The 22,801-nt window shown below is 47.0% G+C and overlaps 1 protein-coding gene across 1 annotated transcript in view; it reads right to left on the bottom strand.

Annotated features, from left to right (window-relative positions):
- The window catches only part of USP31 (ubiquitin specific peptidase 31), a 39,566-nt gene extending 17,773 nt beyond the window's left edge, over nt 1-21,793 (bottom strand). The window contains exons 1-2 of the mRNA XM_081170830.1: nt 20,871-21,793; nt 225-359 (exon numbers count right to left, since the gene is read on the bottom strand). Coding sequence (XP_081026956.1) covers nt 225-359; nt 20,871-21,680 — 945 coding nt within the window. The 5' untranslated portion in view covers nt 21,681-21,793. The remainder of the gene's footprint in view (nt 1-224; nt 360-20,870) is intronic.
- Nucleotides 21,794-22,801: the final 1,008 nt, after the last annotated feature.

Genomic DNA, 22,801 nt, shown 5'->3' on the forward strand with positions numbered 1-22,801 from the left:
AGAAACCTATGCACATCTGGAAAGAGCTGCAGAATACTTTCCACTCAGAATGCACCTAGCACAGCCCTGGGACTTCAGTGGCAAGATGGGACTCATCCAAGTATTTCTGGGCCCGTAACTCCTTCGACATCTGACTCCTCTGGAACAGTAGATGCACAGGCATGCAAAGTGTCAGCTGAGGACTCCCTGGGCCACCGCCAGCATGCCCTGAAGACGCGCCTCACCTTCAGAGGTCGGCCATTGTTCTTCACTATGTTGTTAAGGTCCTCGTGAACTCGGTCCAGGAGCCAGAGGAGGAACTCCTGAGCGTCGTGCTGTGAGCTCCCTCGATACTGCATGGCATTCTTGGAAACGATGCTCTGTGGAGAAGCAGCAGAGCAGCTCAGCAGCTGCACCAAACCCCTAGGAAACACCCACCCTCACAGCTCTCCGCAACGGAGCAAAAATGAATATATATGTCACCACCAGATGACACTGTTGTGTTTCAGCTCAAGGAAAACTGCAGTTGGGTGAATTTTTGTTCTTCTCTAAGACCAGCTAGCAGGGAAAGATGTTGCTCTCTGGGTCAGTAAGTTCTTCCAGAGGGAGGTGAGGCATCCCTATTACAGTGGTGCCCCGCAAGACGAATGCCTCGCAAAACAAAAAAACTCGCTAGACGAAAGGGTTTTTCGGTTTTTGCGTTGCTTCGCTAGACGAATTTCCCTATGGGCTTGCTTCGCAAGACGAAAACATCTTGTGAGTTTGTTCGCTTTTTTCTTAAAGCCGCTTGAAGATGCGCAGTTGCGACGGACCGTGCTTCGCAAGACGAAAAACATCGCAAGACGAAAAGACTCGTGGAACGAATTAATTTCGTCTTGCGAGGCACCACTGTAAATCCCCAGTTGTCTTCCATCCAAGACAAGAGAAACTGAGAACCCAAATAGTGTTTGTTTCCTGTGGAAGGGCCAGAGTTCCACCCTCTCCAAGGGAACACAGATGCTGCTCACAGGGAAAGATAAATACATGCATCCCTTTGATCAAAGCAGATAAGAGAAGCCCAGTGTGGGGTGGGGGACTGGATCTAGCAAGGGGGTCAGATGAGACAGGTGGGGGCTTTGCACTTGTCAACTGGCTGGCATCAGGTGGCTTTTTTGGTCCACAGGGATCTGGCAAAGGCAGCACTTTTTTTTTTTTCGATTTAAAAAAAGTTTTTATTATAATCCAACATCTAAAAAGACATATACATTATTAATAGTAAAACAAAAACACAACAAAGATAATAAAATAATTCAAGAATCAGTATACAATATTTCCGTTCTTTGACTTCCCACCACCACCACGAGACCTCTATCTCAGCCGTATTTACAGCAGTGTCTTTTACTAACTATCGTGTTTTACCTCGCAATTTTTAAATTATACCTACTGTGACTTTGGTGCTTCCTAAAGTCGTCTCCATGTATGAAAAAAATTTGTTCCAGTCCTTAATAAATTTAGTGTTTTCCTGATGCCTAATTTTCTGCGTCATTATTGCTAAGTCAATGTATTCAATTAGTTTAGTTCGCCAATCCGTGATTGTTGGAATACTGGGGTTTTTCCATTTCTGCGCTAACAGTACCCTAGCGGCTACTGTTGCATACTGGAATAGAGTTTGGTCGTCCTTGCTGATCTCACTACCCGCCATTCCTAAAAGGAATGCTTCGGGCTTTTTTGGAAAGGTATACTTTAACATCTTTTTTAGTTCATCGTAGATGGAGCCCCAGAACTTCTTTACTACATCACAGGACCACCACATATGAAAGAAGTCTCCCTCTTTCTTTTTACACTTCCAACAGGTCTTATCTCCGGTTTTATACATTTTAACTAATTTTGTTGGGGTGATGTACCAGCGATACATCATCTTCTCCATGTTCTCTCGGAGGCCGACACATGCTGAAAATTTCCAGTCTTTGGTCCATAGTTTTTTCCATTTTTCATATTCTAAAGGATGTCCTATATCTATGGCCCACTTGATCATAACTTCTTTGACTTCCTCATCCATAGTGTCCCAATCTAGTAGTTGGTTATACATTTTAGTTAGGAAGAGCTTCTGAAGAGCCGACAGACAGTTGACCTGACACCTACCGGTCTTGCTCTCATTAATGGATTACCTGAGGAAAGGCTCTTTCCCTTTTTGCAAGGCAGCAGAATACCTGTACATTGTACACAAATAACTATGACAGCTCTTCTGGAGGAAAAAAGCTCCCTTTATTCAAAATAGACCTAAAGCAATTTAAGTATTCCCCCCCCAATAATTGTATGCATTGTTCTCTTTGCTTGCCCCAAGTGAAACTGGACCCATAAATCCTAGCTGGATTAGTAGTCAGCTACATAGCCTCTGTGGAACAAGAGAGGAAACAGTCAACAGGCAAGGCTACAATCTTGTCATTACCCATTATTACCAGAGGTTTGCATGTCTACAGCCATACTATCCTGAACGCGCCTTAACTCATCTGATCTTGGAAGCTAAGCAGGGTCAGGCCTGGTTAGTACTTGGATGGGAAACCAGAGGTTTGCATGGGGGGGGAGAGCACAACAGGGGCAGCAAGTGGGGCAACCCTTCCCTCCAACCCCTGGCAGAGATGCTACATCTTAGCCCGGTGCCACCTAAGAAAAAGCAAACTCTGCTTTCCTGCATTAACAGTGGCTTCTTATTTATTTATTTTTTAAAAGAGAGATTTGTTATTCATGCGACTTATTACTGGAGGCTTTTGCTACCAGTTGCCAGAATCAAATTCCTTGGTCACCTCTGGCACCTATGTTTAGAGACCCCTGGAGATAAACATCGACAGCTGCCAAGATTAAAAACTACACCATAACTCAATGTGCTAATCTACTTTCCAGCCATGCTATCAGGAGATGGACTACTTCACATAAGTTTGAGGTAATCCATCGTTCTCCATCCTCCTCCTGTACTTTCTAAAATACATGGGCTTAAGATGGTTAACACAGATCCCAAGAGATTAGCAACTCTTTGTTAGGCAGACCTGATTCCCACCAAGTCTGGAAAAGCGGCCACTTCCCTCTCCTCCCAAAGCTGATTCTCACTCTGCATTTCTCAGCAGCCTCTCATTCAGCCCTGGCCTCCATTAATGTAGGCACATGCTCCCCTTTCATACTTGGCCAGCAGTTAATTTCTCATGTGGGGGTTCCGTATTCAAGTACCACAAACGCAAGAGCCAGCCCCCACAGAATGGCCTGGCCATTCATAAACACAACTGAAATCCAAAGCTCCAGACTAGGCTGCCTATGTAGTGACACCACAGCAACATCCCAGCAAGTTGCAAGAGACATCCATTCTTCCTACTATCCACTGACCCTCTGGAAAACAGCATTTTAAAGAGTACGTGAAGTAGAAAGTTAGCTACGGGCAGCTTCACAAATTATGTGGCAAATGTATGTTTGATGTATGTAGTCCAGGGTTTTAGGTAACAAATATGTATGGTGGGGGGGCCTCTCTCTCTGACACAGACACACATGTTGCTGCTTATGGAAATGGGGTCGGGGTCCCCAAATACAGGCACACACTGTTTTGCTGACCTGCTTACTGCAGGAAATGCAGGTGACTAACAGGGTTCCTGTTTCAACTTCAACCCACGCAATCAATTTCCAAACCTAGAAGTGCTTCTGGACTCAAGTATGTTTCCTGAAATGTGGACCTTTCAGGCTCTTTTAACACAAAACCAGCCCAATGAAGGCCACTTCAGGTAAATGGATATTCATGCTAATTCAGTCTCCCTCAGCTACCAGATAGGGATAATATGGGGAGTTACCCGACCTCGAACCCACCACACAGAGAGCAGAGTCCAACACAACACAGTAACACAAAGGCATTTCATTGGCTGCTCTGGAATTCACACTTAAGCAGAGATATGATCCTGTTCACAAGACTGAACGCAATACAAACACCGAGGCACACCCAATCAGCTGCTGGAAAACAAGACAGGAGACAAAGGAAAAGTATTACAGTCCTGGATCATCCAGCTCAAGATAATTCCTTCCAGTGGACTAAACTCAATAGGTGGTGGGACCTGTAATCCTTTAAAAAAAACAAGCCTCCCTGCCCACAACTCACAACTACAACCCCCACATAGGTTGAGGATGCTTTTGTATCACATTATTAAAATTAATCTTCCTACATCACAGCCACTGCAAATCAGACACTACAATCTGGTCATGCAAGCAGAACATCTGTAATAGAAGCTGCCTGCTGCCCCACTCCCCCCAATCAGTTGAGGGCTTAGCCCCAAGACAGATAATATCCTCTTTAATGGACATTTTTCACCAGATCTGAGCCCGTTGGTAGCCATTATTCTCAACATCACTCCAAGGCTTCCCAAAACAGCTAAAGAGAAGGGGCGGTGTGCATGTCCCAGTTTATTGAAGGCTGCATGCCTTGCACATGGCCCAGCAAAGTCATAGGAATGCCCCCTCCTGGATGACATTGCAAGAAGTATCTGGAGGTTGGCAAAGGGTAGAAGGAATGGAGTGGGGGGAAAGGTTTTGAAGCCTTCCAAAGCGGAGCACAGAGGAAGAGTAAAAGGGGCACCTCCAGATAACCTATTTATTGGACATTCATCCTGGTTTCCTTGCAGAAGATTTGCATGGAGAATAGATTATATCTAATCTGAACATTCATTCCTCCTTGTTTGCAGGGCAGTTAGTCCACAATGAGCACTCATCCTGAATTTATCCTCCTTTTCCTTGTGGGATGCATATACATCTTTACACTTTACAATGTATTTTCCTGCAAAAAGTCGGCGGTTGTCATCTTTTTTAAAAAAAAGTTAATTTGCTGCGCTTAAAACCACTTCAGTTGCACAAACCTAAATTTCCTAACATTGCCCCCCCCAAAAAAAATTTAACCATATGGAGTCACCCAAAGATTGACCCTTTCCACAGCAGTAAGGAGCATCAGCCTCAAAACATAACCTTTTTTTTTCAGGGGTCAGCTTTACCTGTCCTGTAAGCAATAAGTCAGATACAACTAAGTTGTACAGTACTTTCTAAGCTTTCTTCTGTCACCATGAGCCCTAGAAGCTTGCTATCAAAAAAAAGGAAGCCGATATTCATCAGGCAATTTCTCTGCTTTGCTCATGCTGTAGCACACAGCATCTAATGGGATGATACTGCTGACATCGCAGGTGCCCATAGCGAGGTGGCTGCTCAAGCCTGCCTATCTAGAGAGAGAGAGAAAGAAAGTTGCCAGGTGACAGGGGAAAGGAGAATGTAGTTGGAGGCCAGGGAAACAAGAGGGGCTTGGCCACTAGGATCACTGATCTCCCAATGCCTCCTGCCACTCAACCACAAACCAGGCACCTCCCAAGTGTGACAGTCAGCTCCAAAGGGGGAAAGAATTTGCCGTTGCCTCTCTAACACTAAGCACCAACGTAATGAAAAGTCATCTGCAGGTGTGAATTACGAAAAAGCAGAGGATGGCTGTTCAAGGCTAAATTTAGACTCTGCTTGCAACTTTGCTGAGAACAGACAATTCAATTTGTGTGTTTTTAAAAGGGTTGTTCCACGTTTTTTGTGCTGTTATCTATTCCAGTCCCAGAAACAAGCCAGTGACCAGATTTTAGTCCAGTATCAACTGTGCACAACTGGGAGACTAACTGCTATGCTTTGGCTGCCAAACTACCATGTGGCCAAGATAGGTGACATCAGCTATAGCTCAGAGATCCCCTCAGAGATCACAGCTCTCATTAGCAAAAGCTTTTAGGCCAGTTTGGCACAGCAACATCCAGCCACAGTTGCTGAAACACATCGATTTCTGTTGGCCTCCTATTCTTTGGCAATCTCTGAGTCGTTCCATTTGCTTTTGGAGATACCAGTGTATCTCACAGCAAAGTTTGCTAATACCAACACAACGTTGCTTCCCAACACTTATAACAAGTTCCTGGAGCTGTGCTGCCTAACCCACTATGCTGAAAACGTAAGTTTATCCCCAAAGAAGACCAGATCTAAAAGCAGCTGCCTGGCCTCAAGAAGCAGCCATGACTTGATCCCAGGAGTGACTTCTTTGCAGAGGAAAGGCAGAGCACAAAGAGTACCCAGGCTGTAGTTCATTGGCTACTAGCCACAATGGCTACTTTCTACCTCCACTGTCAGAGGTAATGTACCTCTGAATACCAGCTGCTGGCAACCACAGGAGGGGAGAGCTGCTCCTGGGCTCATGTAGATGGAAGTCTTCCTCCAACATTGCTCCAGCAGTTGTCTCTCCTGTTTCCTTCTTTTATTAAGACAATTAAGCTTATTTGGCTGTAAAAAGCAGGGAAGGATGCTCAGGGACAACTGTGTCAACTGTCTGGGTCATCCCCCACCCCCCATTCCAGAGTTCAACTTAGGACGTCAAGAGGATCACCTGCCTAGGAAAGCCCAGGAGCCCTATGAAAACCAAGCAGTTTGATCAGCCTCTTTTGGCAACCACACAAATTGTTCCTCTATCCCTGCAGAGATTAAGGGCCCAACCTAGACTCATTTAAATCCAGTTTCAGGCTCGCTTTTGGTTCTCAAACTGCCTGTCACACTGATGGAAGAGGACAGAGGTTGAGTAACCCTGTTAGTCCTTCTGGATCTCTCATAAGGTTTTGACCATTGTACTCTTCTGGGTGGGTCTCCACATCAGAATCAGATGCCTGGTGACTGTTCTTGAGCCCCATGACATTTGCACTAAGAGGGCTCTGTGTTGCTTCTACACACACACCCCAGCCCAATCTTCTTCCATGTTTACGTGAAACTGTGGGGTCATCCAGGGATTGCAAAGAAGGGTTTCATCAATACACAGATGACACCAAACTCTACTTCTCATTTTCATCTAAGTCAGGTAAAGCAGTGGAAACGCTGAACTGGTGTCTGACATCAGTGAGAAGCTGGGCAAAGGCAAATAAGCTGAAATTCAATCTGGACAAGATGGAGGCACTATTGGTGGGTGCTTTTTCTGCTCAGGAAGACTGTGTTTAGGCAGTTCCAGATGGGGAAACACTTCCCCTAAAGCAGGTGTGAGGAACCTTGGCTACAAAATAAACAATTTCTTCATGCAACACACAGTTAAACTATGGAAGTCACTTCCACAAGAGGCAGTGATGGTGACCAAATTGGATTACTTTAAAAGAGGGTGAGACAAATTCATGGAGGAGGATAAAGCTACCAAGGGCTACTAGCCACAATGGCTCCCCCCACAGCTGGAGGCAGCCATGCTTTCAAATACAGTTGTACCTTGGTTCTCGAATGCCTTTATACTTGTACATTTTGGCTCCCAAACACCACAAACCCAAATTGAGTGTTCCGGTTTGCAAACATTTTTCAGAAGCCAAACATCCAATGCAACTTCCGCAGCTGACGACTGAGTGCAAGAAGCTCCTGCAGCAAATCAGAAGCCACGCCTTGGTTTCTGAATGGTTCCAGGAGTCAAACAGACTCCTGGAACGGATTATGTTTGACAACCAAGGTACCAGTTTCTGGAAACAAGAGGGGAGAGGTCTCTTGTGCTCAGATCCTGTTTGAGAGTTTACCATTGAGGCATCTGGTCTGCCACTGTGAGAAGGGGATACTAGACTAGTAGCGCATGTTTATTTTTTCAGCTTTCACATTCCAAAAATGAGGGGTGCTAAAAAGTTATAACATCACCTGGGAATTCAAAAGCTATTTTGGTTAAATTAATATAATTTAGTTTTGCGTAGTAAACAACTACAGTACATAAAATATTGACCTTTTTAATAAATTTCCAATAATTTTAGACTTGGTCTTATAAGTGTGAAAAATATATATGTGAAATTGCATAAAAATTGAAACGTCAAAACTTGACAAGCTTTTTGATATCTTCAATTGCAAGTGTAAGATTTTTCTTTGCTCTGAATTTGACTGCCCTACAGATGCTGGTTGCAAAAAAGAAGCTCACGTTAACTGTACATGCCCTATGGAGATGAAGATCCCTGGGAAGGAACTTGCTTTCATTAAAGGTCAGAGAGAGAATACTGGTTTGATTGGGCCACATCAGACTGTCTTGCCAGATCTGCCTGAACATAACAGACAAGTCACAAAGCAGAAGCGTCAAGAAGATGAGAGAAGACGACTTGCTGAATATAAGCAGTGAAGTAAGTAGGATGCCTGAATACCATGAAATGAAATAATTTTCCCTGCTAGTGAAAATGAAGGTGCCCAAGATGGAAATGGTGAAATAAATTATGAATTGACATTAAGAAAAACAAGTATGACTTGCACTTCAAATAAAAAGACAGAGTACAACACATTAGAAATACATAATGTTGCTATGTAGAACATCGGATAGGGTGTTGGCCTTTGTGCCACAGCTGCCCTCACCACTGCCACCTTTCTGGATGCTGGCTTGATCACTGAAGAAGAGAGACTTGATCAAAGTAAAGTCAAGAGGGCCAAGAAAAAGTTATGAAATCCCTGGATCAGGAATCTGATTACTTTTGTCAGAAGGATGAAATTGACAGCATCTTATTTGACAGCCAGGAAGATACAACTAAAGTTACGCTCAAAGCAGACAATTCAGATCAGCAGTTCCCAAGCATCATCTCAGAACAGAATTAATATGCGAGCAGTGAGCCAGGTGGAAGGTATCTCTGCCACTTCACACTGGAAAAAGTCTGGAGTTTTTGCTAATAATTTTGTAGATTTCATTAAGAAGAGCAGCATTGATAAGAGTCTGAAGGCCACTGAAGGGGATTCTACAAATCTTAACACTAGCTCGGAGGGTAGTACCATGCATTGGGTAGAGGTCAAGCTTGGTTGTAAGCTGATCGGGTTGGTTTGGGCCCTCCACACCAACAAGTTACCCCATGACAGTTGATCCAGCACTCAATGGAAAGACCTTGTCTAACAGCAAGTGGTCAGGTAACATTGACAAGATGTTAAGACACTGCTACAGAACTTGACATTGATTCTTCATTAACCAAAGTCACAACTGGAGAGCCTCTTCACTGACTGACAATGTCATAATGGATCTGTCTACTGATCAAGCGTTCAAGTATTGGATCACAAAGACCATAAGGACAGGAAAACTTCCCATGGATCTGGTCCTTCTTGAAACTGGTCCAGTAAGCCACTAAAGGCAAGGCCCCCAACAACTTAAGACTGATGGTGGAATACATTGTTTGCATGTACTACCCCCTGCTGGTTCAAAATCAAAGTAAAATGTGGAAGGCCTACACCAAATCTTGTTTCAGCTACAACAAGTTAGGCTGCAAAAGAAGGCTGTAGTGGGTGCTGTTTTGCCAACCACTAAACATTCAGCATGCTATGCATTCAGCGAAATGATAATCCAGACACTCTTGTGCTCAGATGACAATGAGGAGAGGAGATCGAACTCGCAACCTTGGTGTTATCAGCACCACACCCCAACCAGCTGAGCTATCTTTCCATGGGAGTAACTAACTCAGGGCAATCAGCTTTGAACCCTGCTTCAATTCCCCAACGCCACACTCACAAGGAATTGATACAGGGAGACTCCTCCCTGCACCACCCCCATCCTGGAGCACGGACACAGTGACCGGCATTACTTAAGTACACAGACAAAATGGAATTTGAAGATTTTGTCACTGTATTGATTGAGTTTATGGCTTCCCTGGCAAGAATCCATCCTGAATTTTAGTCTGGCTCAACACCCCAGGAGGCTTACAACTGCAAAACAAGAGGAACCACTATGATATAAATATAAAAGATTATTAAAAAGAAGCCATCTCCCATGTAAAGCACCACCACAACCCGGGTGAAAACGGCTCCCACCCTAGGGACCTCTGCTGAAGGACAGACAGATGGCTTTTGTAAGCATGAAATCAGGCATAATAGTATAGCCATGGGCTCACTCAAGCAGGTAGAATAGCAAGCCATAATGTAGGTCAGCCGAGGAGATTTAAGGCGGCGGGTGCAGAGGGATTTTCAGAACCACCAGGCAACCTAGATATCCCCCTTCTTGTTATTTTGCTGGAAAATCCTCAGGCAGCTCTGAAAAATCCCACCCGGCCCAATTGTGGCACCCGCTGCTTAGCCACAGGGGCAGGCAGCAACTCAAGCTGGAAGGAGACGGCAAAAGGCACCACAGAGCCTCCCCTCCTGAATACACAGTAAGTGCTTGTCACCATCCCACATTTCTCAGTGAGGAAAGAGGACTGATGGGCAGAAAAAAAGCCTTGTGCTGCCACACAACCACAAACAAGAGGGGGAAGGCAGCACTGCTCATGCAGAAAAATGCTGAACAGTCAGAAGAGGCCGGCTGCAAGGAACAGATCTGGTAACACTCAAAGGAGAAGAAGGAAATCACAACGGGGAGCATTCACACAGGCACTTTAACCTTAAGAACCCAACAGAAAAACTGCCTCTGTCTACCCCAACAAGCAGGAAAGTCTGTCTAGTCAAGAGATGCAAATGTTGATGGAAATCACACTGGCTCCTTGGCAATTAATTGGAACTCAGGAATAAGCACAGGCCTTGCCAAGCAGTGTCTGCCAAAAAGTGGGAATGAGCAAAGGAGAGCAGGACTAGGCCCCATTCCTAAACATGTAACATGATCAAGTCCCCTTCAGACCCTTGTACACTCCTCCCCCTTTCTGCTTTGTCAGCAAGGTCGCCGGATGAAGTTAGCTTGCATTCTGCACATAACTCTTGCTCCACACAATGTATCTCAGATAGTTATGGGTTTGTGTTTTTTATTTAGCTTTAAGCAGAAAGAATAACCACTAGCGTTAACTAAAGCAATCCAAGGGATTTTGTATAAATTGCATGGAAAGCAGGAAATAGTGAAATACCCTAGATATCAATATCAAGTTTTTAGGGAGTCTAAGCAAACATGAATCTGGAATCCACCGCTACCACATCCCTGAAGTTGTACATTTGCCGTATCTATTAAAATAGCACCAATTCCTCTTTGTTTTTGCACTGCCTTAAAAACCATAAATACCGTGTACCGTGTGTGAAAGCATAAAATTTTAACTCTCAACATATCCAACTCTAGAGCCCAAGAAGGAGGGAAAGATCTACAGGCACAACTTAACTAAACCAGCCCCATCTAAGTCAGAGCAGCAGTTAGCGGAGCAGAAATGAGGTGTGGGTGGTCAGGAGTCAGCATTTTCTGTCTCTCCACAGAGGAAATACTTCAGCTTATGCCACCTCTTTTGCCAGCCTCATATTCACTCACTGGCAGGGCAGAGACAGGGTCTGAGGCAGCTTAGGATCCTGACTAAGTCCTGACCCTCCCCATGACGACCCTCGGATCCCACCCATTTCCAAGCTAATCTGGCATAAAGTCCCAAACGCTTGTGCCTCCTCAAAGAGACTGTCAGGATCTCAAGCACCTACACCTCTGTCTACCACATTCACTCAGGCAAGGGAGCTGCTGTCACAAGCTGAGCCTCCTTCTCAGCTTTGATGTTACTGCATTATTATTTATATCCCACATTTTCTCCCACTTTGGGATTCAAGGCCGCTTGCAACATTTAAAAACAATGTTACAAAATAGAAGCAATAAAAAAAAAAATCCAGTTAAAAACAGTACAGTGGTACCTCGGGTTAAGTACTTAATTCGTTCCGGAGATCCGTTCTTAACCTGAAACTGTTCTTAACCTGAAGCACCACTTTAGCTAATGGGGTCTCTTGCTGCTGCTGCACCACCGGAGCACGATTTCTGTTCTCATCCTGAAGCAAAGTTCTTAATCTGAAGCACTATTTCTGGGTTAGCAGAGTCTGTAACCTGAAGCGTATGTAACCTGAGGTACCACTGTAATTAAAATACATAAGGACTTCCGGAGGCGGCGCCATCGGCAATGGCGGATTCCCTCTAGTCTTGAGGGAGTAGCTCCGCAGAAATTGGGTCTTGCCGCTACGGCGAAGCGGGGACCCCTTCGAAACTCACAGGCGGGTGAAGCCTGTGATCGTGGGACTCAGCGGGCACCCTTAGCGCCCCCCCCAATTTGCGAGGGAACTCTGTAAAGAGCTCCAGAGCGAAACGGGGAGTCTGGCGCGGTGCTGAGAGCCAACTGCTTCTTCTGTGGAGTGAAGCCACACAGCTGTTGCCGGAGAGCGCCGACCTTTTTCCTGTGACAATTCGGCTAATAAACAACTACCCGTGAGTAAGTTAAATTCGAAGATTGGGATATTTAAGGAAAAAAAGGACAAATTTGGCACTGAAGCGGGAAGGCGTAAACAGGAAGTCCGTCTTCCGCTTTCTGTAAATAGATCAAAGCAAAGACTGTCTAAGCTAAGACCCTGAAAATCGTTTGAATAAAGACTTAAATTTCAACATCAATTAAAGAGAACTCCCTCCCTAAGGTGCGGGAGAGGGGAGGGAGAAGGGGAAGTATCTTCGCCCGCAAAAAAAAGAAGAGAGAAAGGGGATAAAGATCACCACTTAACGCCTGGGAACAGACTGTCAAGGGATAATGGATGCCGCATTGTGAATCGCACTGTTAAAGGATAATGCAACTATTTGACAGCTAACTCTGCAAGAAAGATACTTGTTTTGAAGGGTCTCTCCGGACTTGAAACTGTTGCTGTTTTGGTTAAAGGGGGGATCTTTGAAAGATTACAAGATAAACTTTACATCCTACCATAGAATATTTGCAGGAGTTTACTGAGAACCCCTGAACCCCGGGGTAGAACTGTAGTTTTCCACTCTTACCCTGCGCATTGTTTACAGACCGTTCAAGACAGGAAACTATTAGAGAAAGTTGCTTTCTACTTTTTTTTTTAAAGGTACTTTAAAATGATAAATTACTTGCTTCACCTGCAGTTCCCAATCTCTGCATTAACCAGTATGTTTACTGAAACATCTAAACAATAGTTTGCTAACCTGTTGGTAAGCAAATACAACCCCATCAGTCACAGAATTTGCCAACTGTTAAGCACAGTAACATGCCTGGACAAACAATGTATACAGTTAATCCTATGAAAGCAATCAAAAGTGTACATAAAACAAAGTATGACCCAAATCAGAATCAGACTCGCCTCCTCTCTCAGCATGCGAGGAGACAAAAATTGATGACCGGGGTTTATTTATGATAATGAGCACTTTAAGTTTCATATTTGCCTCTCCATTGGATGTGTGGTTTAAAATCCACAAGGACCTCATCCTGCACTCTGTGACCCACATCCAGGAGGGCCACTTTTTGTCAAGCACAAGCTGACACTTGCAGTGGCTGTTTGGGTCTTTGGTATCCGTTTGCTCCAATCCACAGATCCCCATGCAGCTAGACACATGGATCAAACATTTCTGAACTCTCTATTAAACAAGATCATGAAGGGCATTTTTAGAAAGGGGTTCAACTTCAAAGGGTCTAAAAACAGATGATGGGGTTTATTTCTTTATTTGATTCCATTTCACAGATAGAATGATAGAATTTGCACTGGGGGTGGGGGGAGGGAAATCTGTATGTAGAACTTTTAAAACATAAGCCACCTGCAGCCTATGGAGGAAGACCATTCAAGAGGAAACCAATGTGCTTATTACAAAGAGCTACAGGAATCTCCCTCATTCTGGCATACAAAGAGACACATACCGTATTTTTCGCTCTATAGGAGGCACTTTTTCCCCTTCAAAAATGAAGGGGAAATGTGTGTGCGTCCTATGGAGCGAAGACGCCATAGCCCCGTGTGCGCTCTCCCAGCTGGGGAGGTGACGCGGGGCTATGGCAGGAGCCTGTACAGCCCCGCGTCACCTCCCCAGCTGGGAGAGCGCGCGCGAGGCTAAAGCAGCCCCCCCGCGACCCTCTCCCGGCTGGGGAGGTGACACGGGGCTGTAGAGGCTCCTGCCATCACCTCCCCAGCCGGGAGAGGGTCGCGGGGGGCTGCTTTAGCCTCGCGCGCGCGCTCTCCCAGCTGGGGAGGTGACACGGGGCTGTAGAGGCTCCTGCCATCACCTCCCCAGCCGGGAGAGGGTCGCGGGGGGCTGCTTTAGCCTCGCGCGCACTCTCCCAGCTGGGGAGGTGACGCGGGGCTGTAGAGGCTCCTGCCATAGCCCCACGTCACCTCCCCAGCCGGGAGAGGGTCGCGGGGGGCTGCTTTAGCCTCTTGCACACTCTCCCAGCTGGGGAGGTGACGCGGGGCTGTAGAGGCTCCTGCCATCACCTCCCCAGCCAGGAGAGGGTTGCGGGGGGCTGCTTTAGCCTCGCGCGCGCTCTCCCAGCTGGGGAGGTGATGCGGGGCTGTAGAGGCTCCTGCCATAGCCCCACATCACCTCCCCAGCCGGGAGAGGGTCGCGGGGGGCTGCTTTAGCCTCGCGCGCGCTCTCCCAGCTGGGGAGGTGACGCGGGGCTGTAGAGGCTCCTGCCATCACCTCCCCAGCCAGGAGAGGGTCGCGGGGGGCTGCTTTAGCCCCGCGCGCGCTCTCCCGGCTGGGGAGGCGACCCGCGGCTATGGCAGGAGCCTCTCCGCTGCCCCTTTCCTCTGCTCCCTGACCTGCTCTTTGGGGCTGGTGGTGGGCTTCCCCCGCCAGCCCCAAAGAGCAGGTCGAAAGGAACCTGAAGCCTGGAGAGCGAGAGGGGTCAGTGCACACCCCTCTCGCTCTCCAGGCTTCCAAGGTAGCCGCCTGAACGCACCTTAAACGGCACCTTGTTTTAGAGCGGGAAAACAAGAGGGGGAAAGTTCTCCCCCTCTCTGTGCATCGCCTCCTGCCGCTTCACTGAAGGGGCGCTGGGCAGAGAGGGGGAGAAATTTTTTTTCTTGTTCTCCCCCCTCTAAAACAAAGTGCGTCCTATTGTCCGGTGCGTCCTATGGTGCGAAAAATACGGTATTTAGCTGCTACCGACAAATTCAGGGCAGGAATTGGAGTCTTCTTTGTATCCAACTGAAAAGACCAAGAAAATGTTTAGGTAGGCAGAATACAGCTGACTGAAATAGCTGACAGAGACAGGGAGGTTAAAGCAATCTTGTCTTGCAAAAAGGAGCCTTTTGAAACAGACTTTGACAATGACAATACAGGAAACAAAATTCTTATTCATTCAACAGCCCTACTCACTTATGAGAGGGAAGTCCATTTTACTCCTGACAACCTTGCAAAGCTACCTGGCTACAGAAAAAACCAAGTGCACCCTCTTGGCTTGGCCAACTTCAACAAAGCCAGAGGAGCAGAACCAGAGTAACAATTCTACATCAAGGGTGGGGAACCTTTGGCCCTCCAGGTGTTGCTGAACAGCAACTGCCATCAGCTCCAACAAGCATGGACAATGGCATGCAATGATGGGAGCTGTAGTTCAGCAACATCTGGAGGGCCTGACATTCCACACACCTGATCTCCATTTAGATGGGAAAAGAAAGTAACAGTAATAACAATTACTGTAAAAGAAAGTAACAGTAATAACAATTACTGTAAGCATTTTCCAGGACCATGTACTTAAGTTTTGCATTGTTCATTCAGGGACTCCATTCATTACAAAATGATAACATTCAATTAAATAATGAGCCGTATTTCCAAGTCTGCTTTCTACACAGGGTTCTAGTTAGCACATCACATTAAACCATATTTAAAACAAGCTATGGATTAGTGTGAACAAGCGGTTGCTGGTGCATGGTTATTCAACCGCAGGCACTTCGCTCCTTCCCTGCTCCCGCCACACTGAGAAGGAAACCAGCTCAACAAGAGAGCCTTAATAGCACCTGAAAGACTAACAAATTTAATATGGCAGAGGCTTTCTAGTCCATGACATAATAAATTAGATAGACTTTACATTACTACAAGACTCTCATTTTGCTCCAGCATACGACATACAGAAGCTACCCTCCTAACAGAATAAACTATCCAGCTTTTCCATACTGGGTAGAGGCACCCTGGAAATGGAAAGAGAAGCCATTCTTTAGCAGCATTCTCCTGAACAGTTTAAAAGGGGCTTCCACTCCTTTGAAAGGAGGACAGCACATCCTCTCCTCCCTCCTTCTCTCAAGGGGAACAGCACAAAATGAAAAGGGCATGTAGGAGACACACAGGTCTATGGTAACAAGGCCCAGTACTAAAACCATGCTTCTAGCTCTGTTTCCTGATGTACTTGCAGTTGTGTAACATGTGAAGAAATATAATGTTGGTATGTGGTAAAGCCCGCCAGGCTCACCATGTAATCACTGCCGCCATCTCCTCCTCCTCCTGGTGGGGAACAGTAGCAGGAGGGGGGCAGCAGCCTGAGTGAGGAGGCCGGCAAGCAAGGAAGTGTGGAAAGAATGTGCCTCCCAACCACAGCTACAGCCGCTGTCTCCTGGGAAGGAAAGCACCCCACAACCAACTGCTCAAGGTGGAAGTGGCAAAATTCCACCACTACAGGCAACCAACTTCCTCAAAAAGAGAAGAAAGCAGTGGTCGAGCATCCAGCCACTGACTGGAGAACATAACGGACCTCAATGTGCCAATACTCTGTAGCCACAAAGACCTTAAAGAGTTTTAAAGTTCACAGTGCCATGAACCTCTTCTCATCCATCTTCTCCTCATGCATTTGGTTCAAGCGAAGTAACTATTTCTGTGATGCAGCTTCAGCAAACCAGTGGGGACCCTGCATAAGACCTATCACCATTGATACAGCAAATGCCCAGTTGAGTTTCTGACCTGGTGAACGGTATTTAATAGTTTAAAAGCTCCACTAAATATTCAAAGTTGCTACAATAAACATAAAGCAGACACCATAGAATCTATGGTAACAAAACTGCTCCAAATGAAATAGTCCCTTTGCTGTCCCCCTCCAAAAACTGGGAACCCAGAATTACAGAAAATCACAAAAGATTCACTTCAGTGCCAAGACAGCTAGCACTAGCCCACAGGCTGAGGCTGGCTTTCCTGCTGAGCTTTAATCAAGCCTTAATAAGTGCATGCACAATTGTGCTGCACAATGACCAACAAGGGTATCTATCACCTCCCAGTTCTTTCTTTACAAGCAGATTTGATGAAGTTTCTTAAGTGTCACAAGCTGAGTCTACATTACATTTACATTTGATTTTACATTAGGGTATTCTTAAAAGGGAAATGCTTATCAAGGAAAAAATCTTATCACTTTTTTTGAAATTATTTTTATCCACCCTGACTAGTAGCATGACTGCCATGTTTCAGCTCTTTGGAGAAAAACCAGACAGATTATTTCCCCCGAGATAAAGTAAGATCAGTTTCCTCTTTTTCCCTCTCTATTTATTCATTCATCCACTCATCAATCCTTTATGGTTAGAAACTGCCTTTCAGTTCAGTTTCCAAGAATAAATTGCTCCCTGTCTTCAGCAGGAAGATCCTAAGAAAGTAAAGCATCACATGAAGGTGAAGCCTCTGAACAGCTGTTTCCAGAGTAGCAGCCATGTTGGTCTGCTGCAGCCAACATCCTAAACTCTTGTAGCTCCTTAGAAACCAAGCAGAAAGCCCACTTCACCAGCTTAAGCTACAATAAACATGTTAGCCTTTAGGTTGTCACCAGGCTCTAAGCAGCAACTATCTCTTCCCCAGGCAACAACAGTCACCATTCCTGCTCAAAACACCAAGTCAAATTTGGCGCCATTCTAAAGCTTCAGGAAGGAACAGTTTGGATAGAAATCTGTGGGTTTTGTTTAAATCTGACCGGGATGGTTATTTCCATGCCCACCAGTTTGGAAGAAAAACAAGGTAATTGTTCCTTCATACTCAGGAGGATAACTGCAGCGTATTAGTTTTATAAGAATAAAGCAACAGGGCGCAATGAGCTTCCAGGACCTTTGGAAAGCTGAGGGCAGCTGAGCCACAGAATGTCAATGGTGTCAGCTAAAAGGGAAAGGGTGGAAGAGGGGAGGAACTGGCCATCTTGAGCCCTTAACACAGTTTATTTAACAGCCGGCCCAATAACACAGTAGGTCCCAGAGCATCCTTGCAAGAACCATAAATAATCCCAGTGGTCATTGGCTGATACCTGCAGCCATTCTGTAGGCAGAGTGAGCCATGTTACAATATCCATGCTGCAACGGCTGCACCCATGAACTGCCTAAGAAACACATTATGTCCCATCCCTGGTAGGCAGGTAGGGCACACACTAAGTGGAGGAAATATTCAATGTTCAAACCTATTCAAATAAATCTTCAAGCAAAAAGGTATTGACAAGTACTCTTGCATGTGTACCGAGAAGTAGAGAGTAATTAATCCCTTAATAGCATGATCACTATTTTATGACATTTTGGCTGGTCTTAATAATGGCATTGCCCACAATGAACCAGCATTGTTTCCTCCTCTTTTATTAATTTCACAGTTGTTCTCCTCCCCCATACGGGATCTGTGCAAGTATTTCGACTACTAGTGCCTAGAAAGTGCAAAAACTCTGCTTCTGTGACTTTTAATGCTGGCAACAACAAATAAACATACTTTCTAAGGAAAAATCTGAAATACAACATGATCAAAGTTGTTTTTGAAACAATTAGAACAAATGTTAGAATAATAATTTAAGTAAGTCTCTTCCACCGGTGATCAAAATTGCTGAAACAAGACTGAATTGAAATGGCAAATATCACACAAACAGTTACGCCCTTTTCAAAATCTCAGCAATCCACTGAGAACATTAACAGGCCTTGTTGAGCTTGAACCAGTATAGCTGCACTAGATCCACTGTTTATGGCAATTTGACCTCATAGTTTGCTAGGAACAAACCCGGACTCCCTCTTTTCTTGCACACAACAGTAGACTCTTGGCTCTTGTAAACAGCGGGTGGCCTCTTGAAACCTGGCACCCCACTTGTTTTCCAACATCATGAGATTAAAAGAGAAGCAGCTCTGCTGAAAAGTGTTCCATATTCTCCTGATCCAATCATTAAAAACAAGCAATGAACAATCTCCTCATTGTCCCAAGCACCAAATCATAAACAAACAGTACCCTGGAAGCAAGGTCCATTCTAAGCAGCCCTTGTTGAGCAGCCAGGAAGCCTCATCCATGACCAGAGGGTACAAAGTGGAAGAGCAGCCCCCCACCCTGGGAAAAAAAATCAAGAGAAAATAAATGACTAATCTGTTGACCAAGCCCAACCATTTTCCAACCCAGAACTTTGCTAACTAAGGCTGAACTCCTAACCCCACTTGACTAAGAGTATGCCACATTGAATTAAATAGGGTTTACTTCTGAGTAGGCATGCTTAGGACTGCTTGTCATCTACCAAAAGGGTAAATAGGAAACAAGACTAGATCAATTGTTCCTATACAATTACTTGTCTCCAATTTGAGTTAACAAGGCAGCCACCAGCTTTGCCTCAAAAAAAAACCAAAAACCAATTGACAACAGAACTGTGTGAAGTTGCAGTTTTTCCATCACCCAATATTAAAATGAGGCAGAGTAGGCATCACAGTCATAGGCAGGGTCTTGATATGATCAGTCAACTGTGAAGCATCATTGTTCAGGTGTTATTCATAAGCCAGGAGTACTGACTAGCATGTATGTCTCTTTCTCTCTGATACACACACCACACTTATCTTTCCACACAAGTTTTTGGGGATCTTGGGCATAAACTAACTCACTAGTCACATCTCTCTACACAGCAAGACCAAAGCCTGCAGAGGATGCTGTGCCACTGGGGAAAGGTTGTAGCTAGGTGGTAGAGCATCTGGTTAGCATGCAGAAGGGCCTCTTCAGTTCAACCCCCAGCATCTCCAGGTAGGGCTGAGAACATCTCCTGCCTTAGACCCAGAAGAGCCACTGCCAGTCAGTGTAGACAATACTGAGATGAACCAATAACCTAATTCAGCGTTGGGCTGCTTCCAACGTTCCTATGCAGACAGGGAATCAGGGCTACTATCTATGAACTACCAGAAACATGTGTGTTTAACACATACCAGTGCTAACATTCTGCCATGAAGAAGATGGAGCAAACTCATTCTTTGTTGCTCTATAGAGCGGGATTAGAAATGATGGGTAGAAACTGCAAGGAAGCAAATTTTGACTGATTATTAAAAGAAATATTACAACACAAAAGGCCGTTGGGGAGCAGCACAGGTAGTGCTGGTTGGTTCCCCCGCACTTGAGGCATTTAAGCAGTGGATGGCCACTCATATGCCAGGAATGGTGAAGATTCCTGAACTAAACCAGGTGGGAGTCCAACTCTTATGATCCTAGGAAATAGCCCCTCCTCTGTTCGGTCTGACAGAATTCTCTGTGCAACTCCAAACTTTATACCCTCCTATGGAAGTTGATCCAACAAGTAACATATTTACGGTAAATGATGCAAACGGAACTGTTTCTCTCATCTCACTCAATAAGAATTGCAGAGAACACCTGAAGGAGATTCTAAGCAGGTATTTTCTGCCATTCTTCATTCACTGCCGATCTTAATATGAGACAAGACTCCTCAGAGCTCACCCCTGGAACAGAAGGGAATCTACAGTTATCACAAATGGCACTCTGCATCTGCTCAGAGGTTTCCTTTCAGCCAGCCTATACGTAGAAAGAAAAAAAAATCATCTATGCCAAGTACTGATAGAGGCATCTTTAGTTGCACAAGGCGATGACTTGAACTAGGAATTAAACAAAGGTATCACTTTTCCACCGCCAGATCTCAGCACCTGTACCTGTACCTGTGAAGTTGGAATACACCACCTCTGGAAGCCACCACAAATCATTAACACACTGCCATGATGCCAGTGAGGGAGCTTCCTAAGAACAACCAATGCAACTCCCTGCCCCAAAGAGCTTACAGTCTAAATGTCAGGTCTAACCCAAGGGAATGACACCTTTGCCAAGAGTCACAGCCCAGGTCACAGCCCTCCAAGCAAGCAGGGCATCTGATGATTATTTTTATGTGCTGCAGGTCTTGATGCACCCGCCCTGCTGCTGCTCTTGGTGCCTCTGAACAGCGGACCCTGGCCAGATTAGATGCTTCCCCTGCGGAGTGGCTGCTAGGAGCCGGCAGAGGAGAGGGAGAGCCCCTCACCTTGAACTCCCGGCTGTGCTGCGGCGTATACTCGAGCGTCCAGAGGGCCCGCACTAGGTGCGACAGCTGCTCCGTCACCTCGCCCTTGCAGTTGTCCGGGGCGGGCTCCGGCGGGCGGGCGGGGGCCACGGCTGGCACGTCCCTCTCGCCGCCGCCGCCGCCGCCCTCCTCTTCCTCCTCCTCCTCCTCTCCGCCGGCGCCTCTTCCTCTGTCCCCGGCTTCTGCGGCGTTGGCGGCGCGGTACTGCTCGAGGGCGAGGTACTCGGCGAAGAGCTCGGTGTTGCTGAGGCACTGCAGGATGGCGTTCATGAAGCACGTGTTGCCGTGGTTGCGCAGCCCCGCCACGCCGGGCACGGCCGGCAGCAGCAGCGACCCCGCCGAGGAGCCCGGCGGCGGCGGCGGTGGCGAAATCAACTCCTGGGTGGCGGGAGGCTGCGGAGGCGGCGGCGGTGACGGGGGAGGCGGCGGCTCGGGCTCCGGGCTGGGCTGGAAGCAGCGGCCCAGGCTGCTGCCGCCGGGGGGGTGTCCGTGGCGGGCGGTGGTGGCGGCGGGCCCGTGCTCGGTGCCCAGGTGGGAGAGCGTCGAGAGCGTCTTCAGCACGCGGCTCATGAATCCGCCCAGCGACCTGGAGGAGGAGGAGCCCGAGCCCCCAGTGCCGGACCCGCCGCCGCCGCCCACCCGGCCCCGGAAGAGCAGCCGCTTGCTGAAGGAGCGCTTCTCCTTGGCCGCCGCCGCCACCACCACCGGCGAAGCGGCGGCGGGCAGCACCGGGGCCGCCACCGCCGCAGCGCCACTCGCCCGGCCCGACATGGCGCCCTCTCCCCCCGGGCCTACCACCGCCTCATCCCCGCCGCCGCAGCCCAGCCTCCGCGCCTGGGAGCTTCACCGGCGGCACAGCCGTGCAGGAGCCGGAGCTGCTCCTCCTCCTCTTGCTGCTGCTGCTGCTCAGGCTGAGGCGGCGGCGGGCGGGGCGGAGCCCGCGCGGCGAGACGGGCACGCAGGAAGCCGGCGCCGCCATGCTGGTTGCGGGCAACCGCGGGACCAGCCGGCCTACCCTTCTCGCGGCTGCCGCCATCTTTGGTCCTGGCAAAGGCCTCTTTTCCCCCTCCTCCGTCTCCCTCAGTGAAGAAGAGAGGCAAATAGCGTAAAGGGGCGGCGGCGGCTTCTTCGGCCACTCTTGCCAGCCGGGCAGCTTTCAGTGCGGCCCAGTTCCCCTCGGCGCTGGCTCGCGAAGGCCCAGGCCCGAGCCTGCTTCCTCTTGCTCGGCTCCTCGGGACTTCCCGCCAAAACCTCCGTCACCTCTGGGGGCTCACAGGGAAGCCAGGAGTTGCCTTTTCTCCACAGAGACGGAATTATCGTGGCCGTAAATAAATAAAGTAGCTAACATGCAAACATTCTATCTTTCTTCTCTTTGGTGATCACTCGTAGCCGAATAAGATTGTCTTCCATAAACACGGTTTTAACAATGAGTCCGTAAGTGACTGTGGAGGCCAATTCTGGTTCCACACGTCCTTCTACAGTGGGGACATTGGTTTCCAGTCGGGAGTTGAACAATGTGAGGATTTGCCAAGCGTGCCTTCCTCTTAGCACGTTTCTCCCTTGCATCCTGAGTTTGAGTGTCTTCAAAGCCCATGACACCTTTGGTAAAGGCTGTTCTCCAATTAGAGTGCTTGCAGGCCAGTGTTTCCCAGTTGAAGTGTTTATACTACATTTTTTAAGATTTGCCTCTTTTGTTGACCACCAGCATTAAGCTTTCCATTTTTAAGTTCAGAATAGAGTAGTTGCTTTGGAAGACGATCATCAGGCATCCAAACAACATGACCAGTCCAATGAAGTTGATGTTGAAGAACCATTGCTTCAGCACTTTGCTTCTTCTAGTACACTGATATTAGTTTGCCTGTCTTCCCAAGCGACGTGTAAAATTTTTCGGA

Source organism: Podarcis bocagei (assembly GCF_964188305.1).
Source record: "Podarcis bocagei genome assembly, chromosome: 14".
NCBI lineage: Eukaryota > Metazoa > Chordata > Lepidosauria > Squamata > Lacertidae > Podarcis > Podarcis bocagei.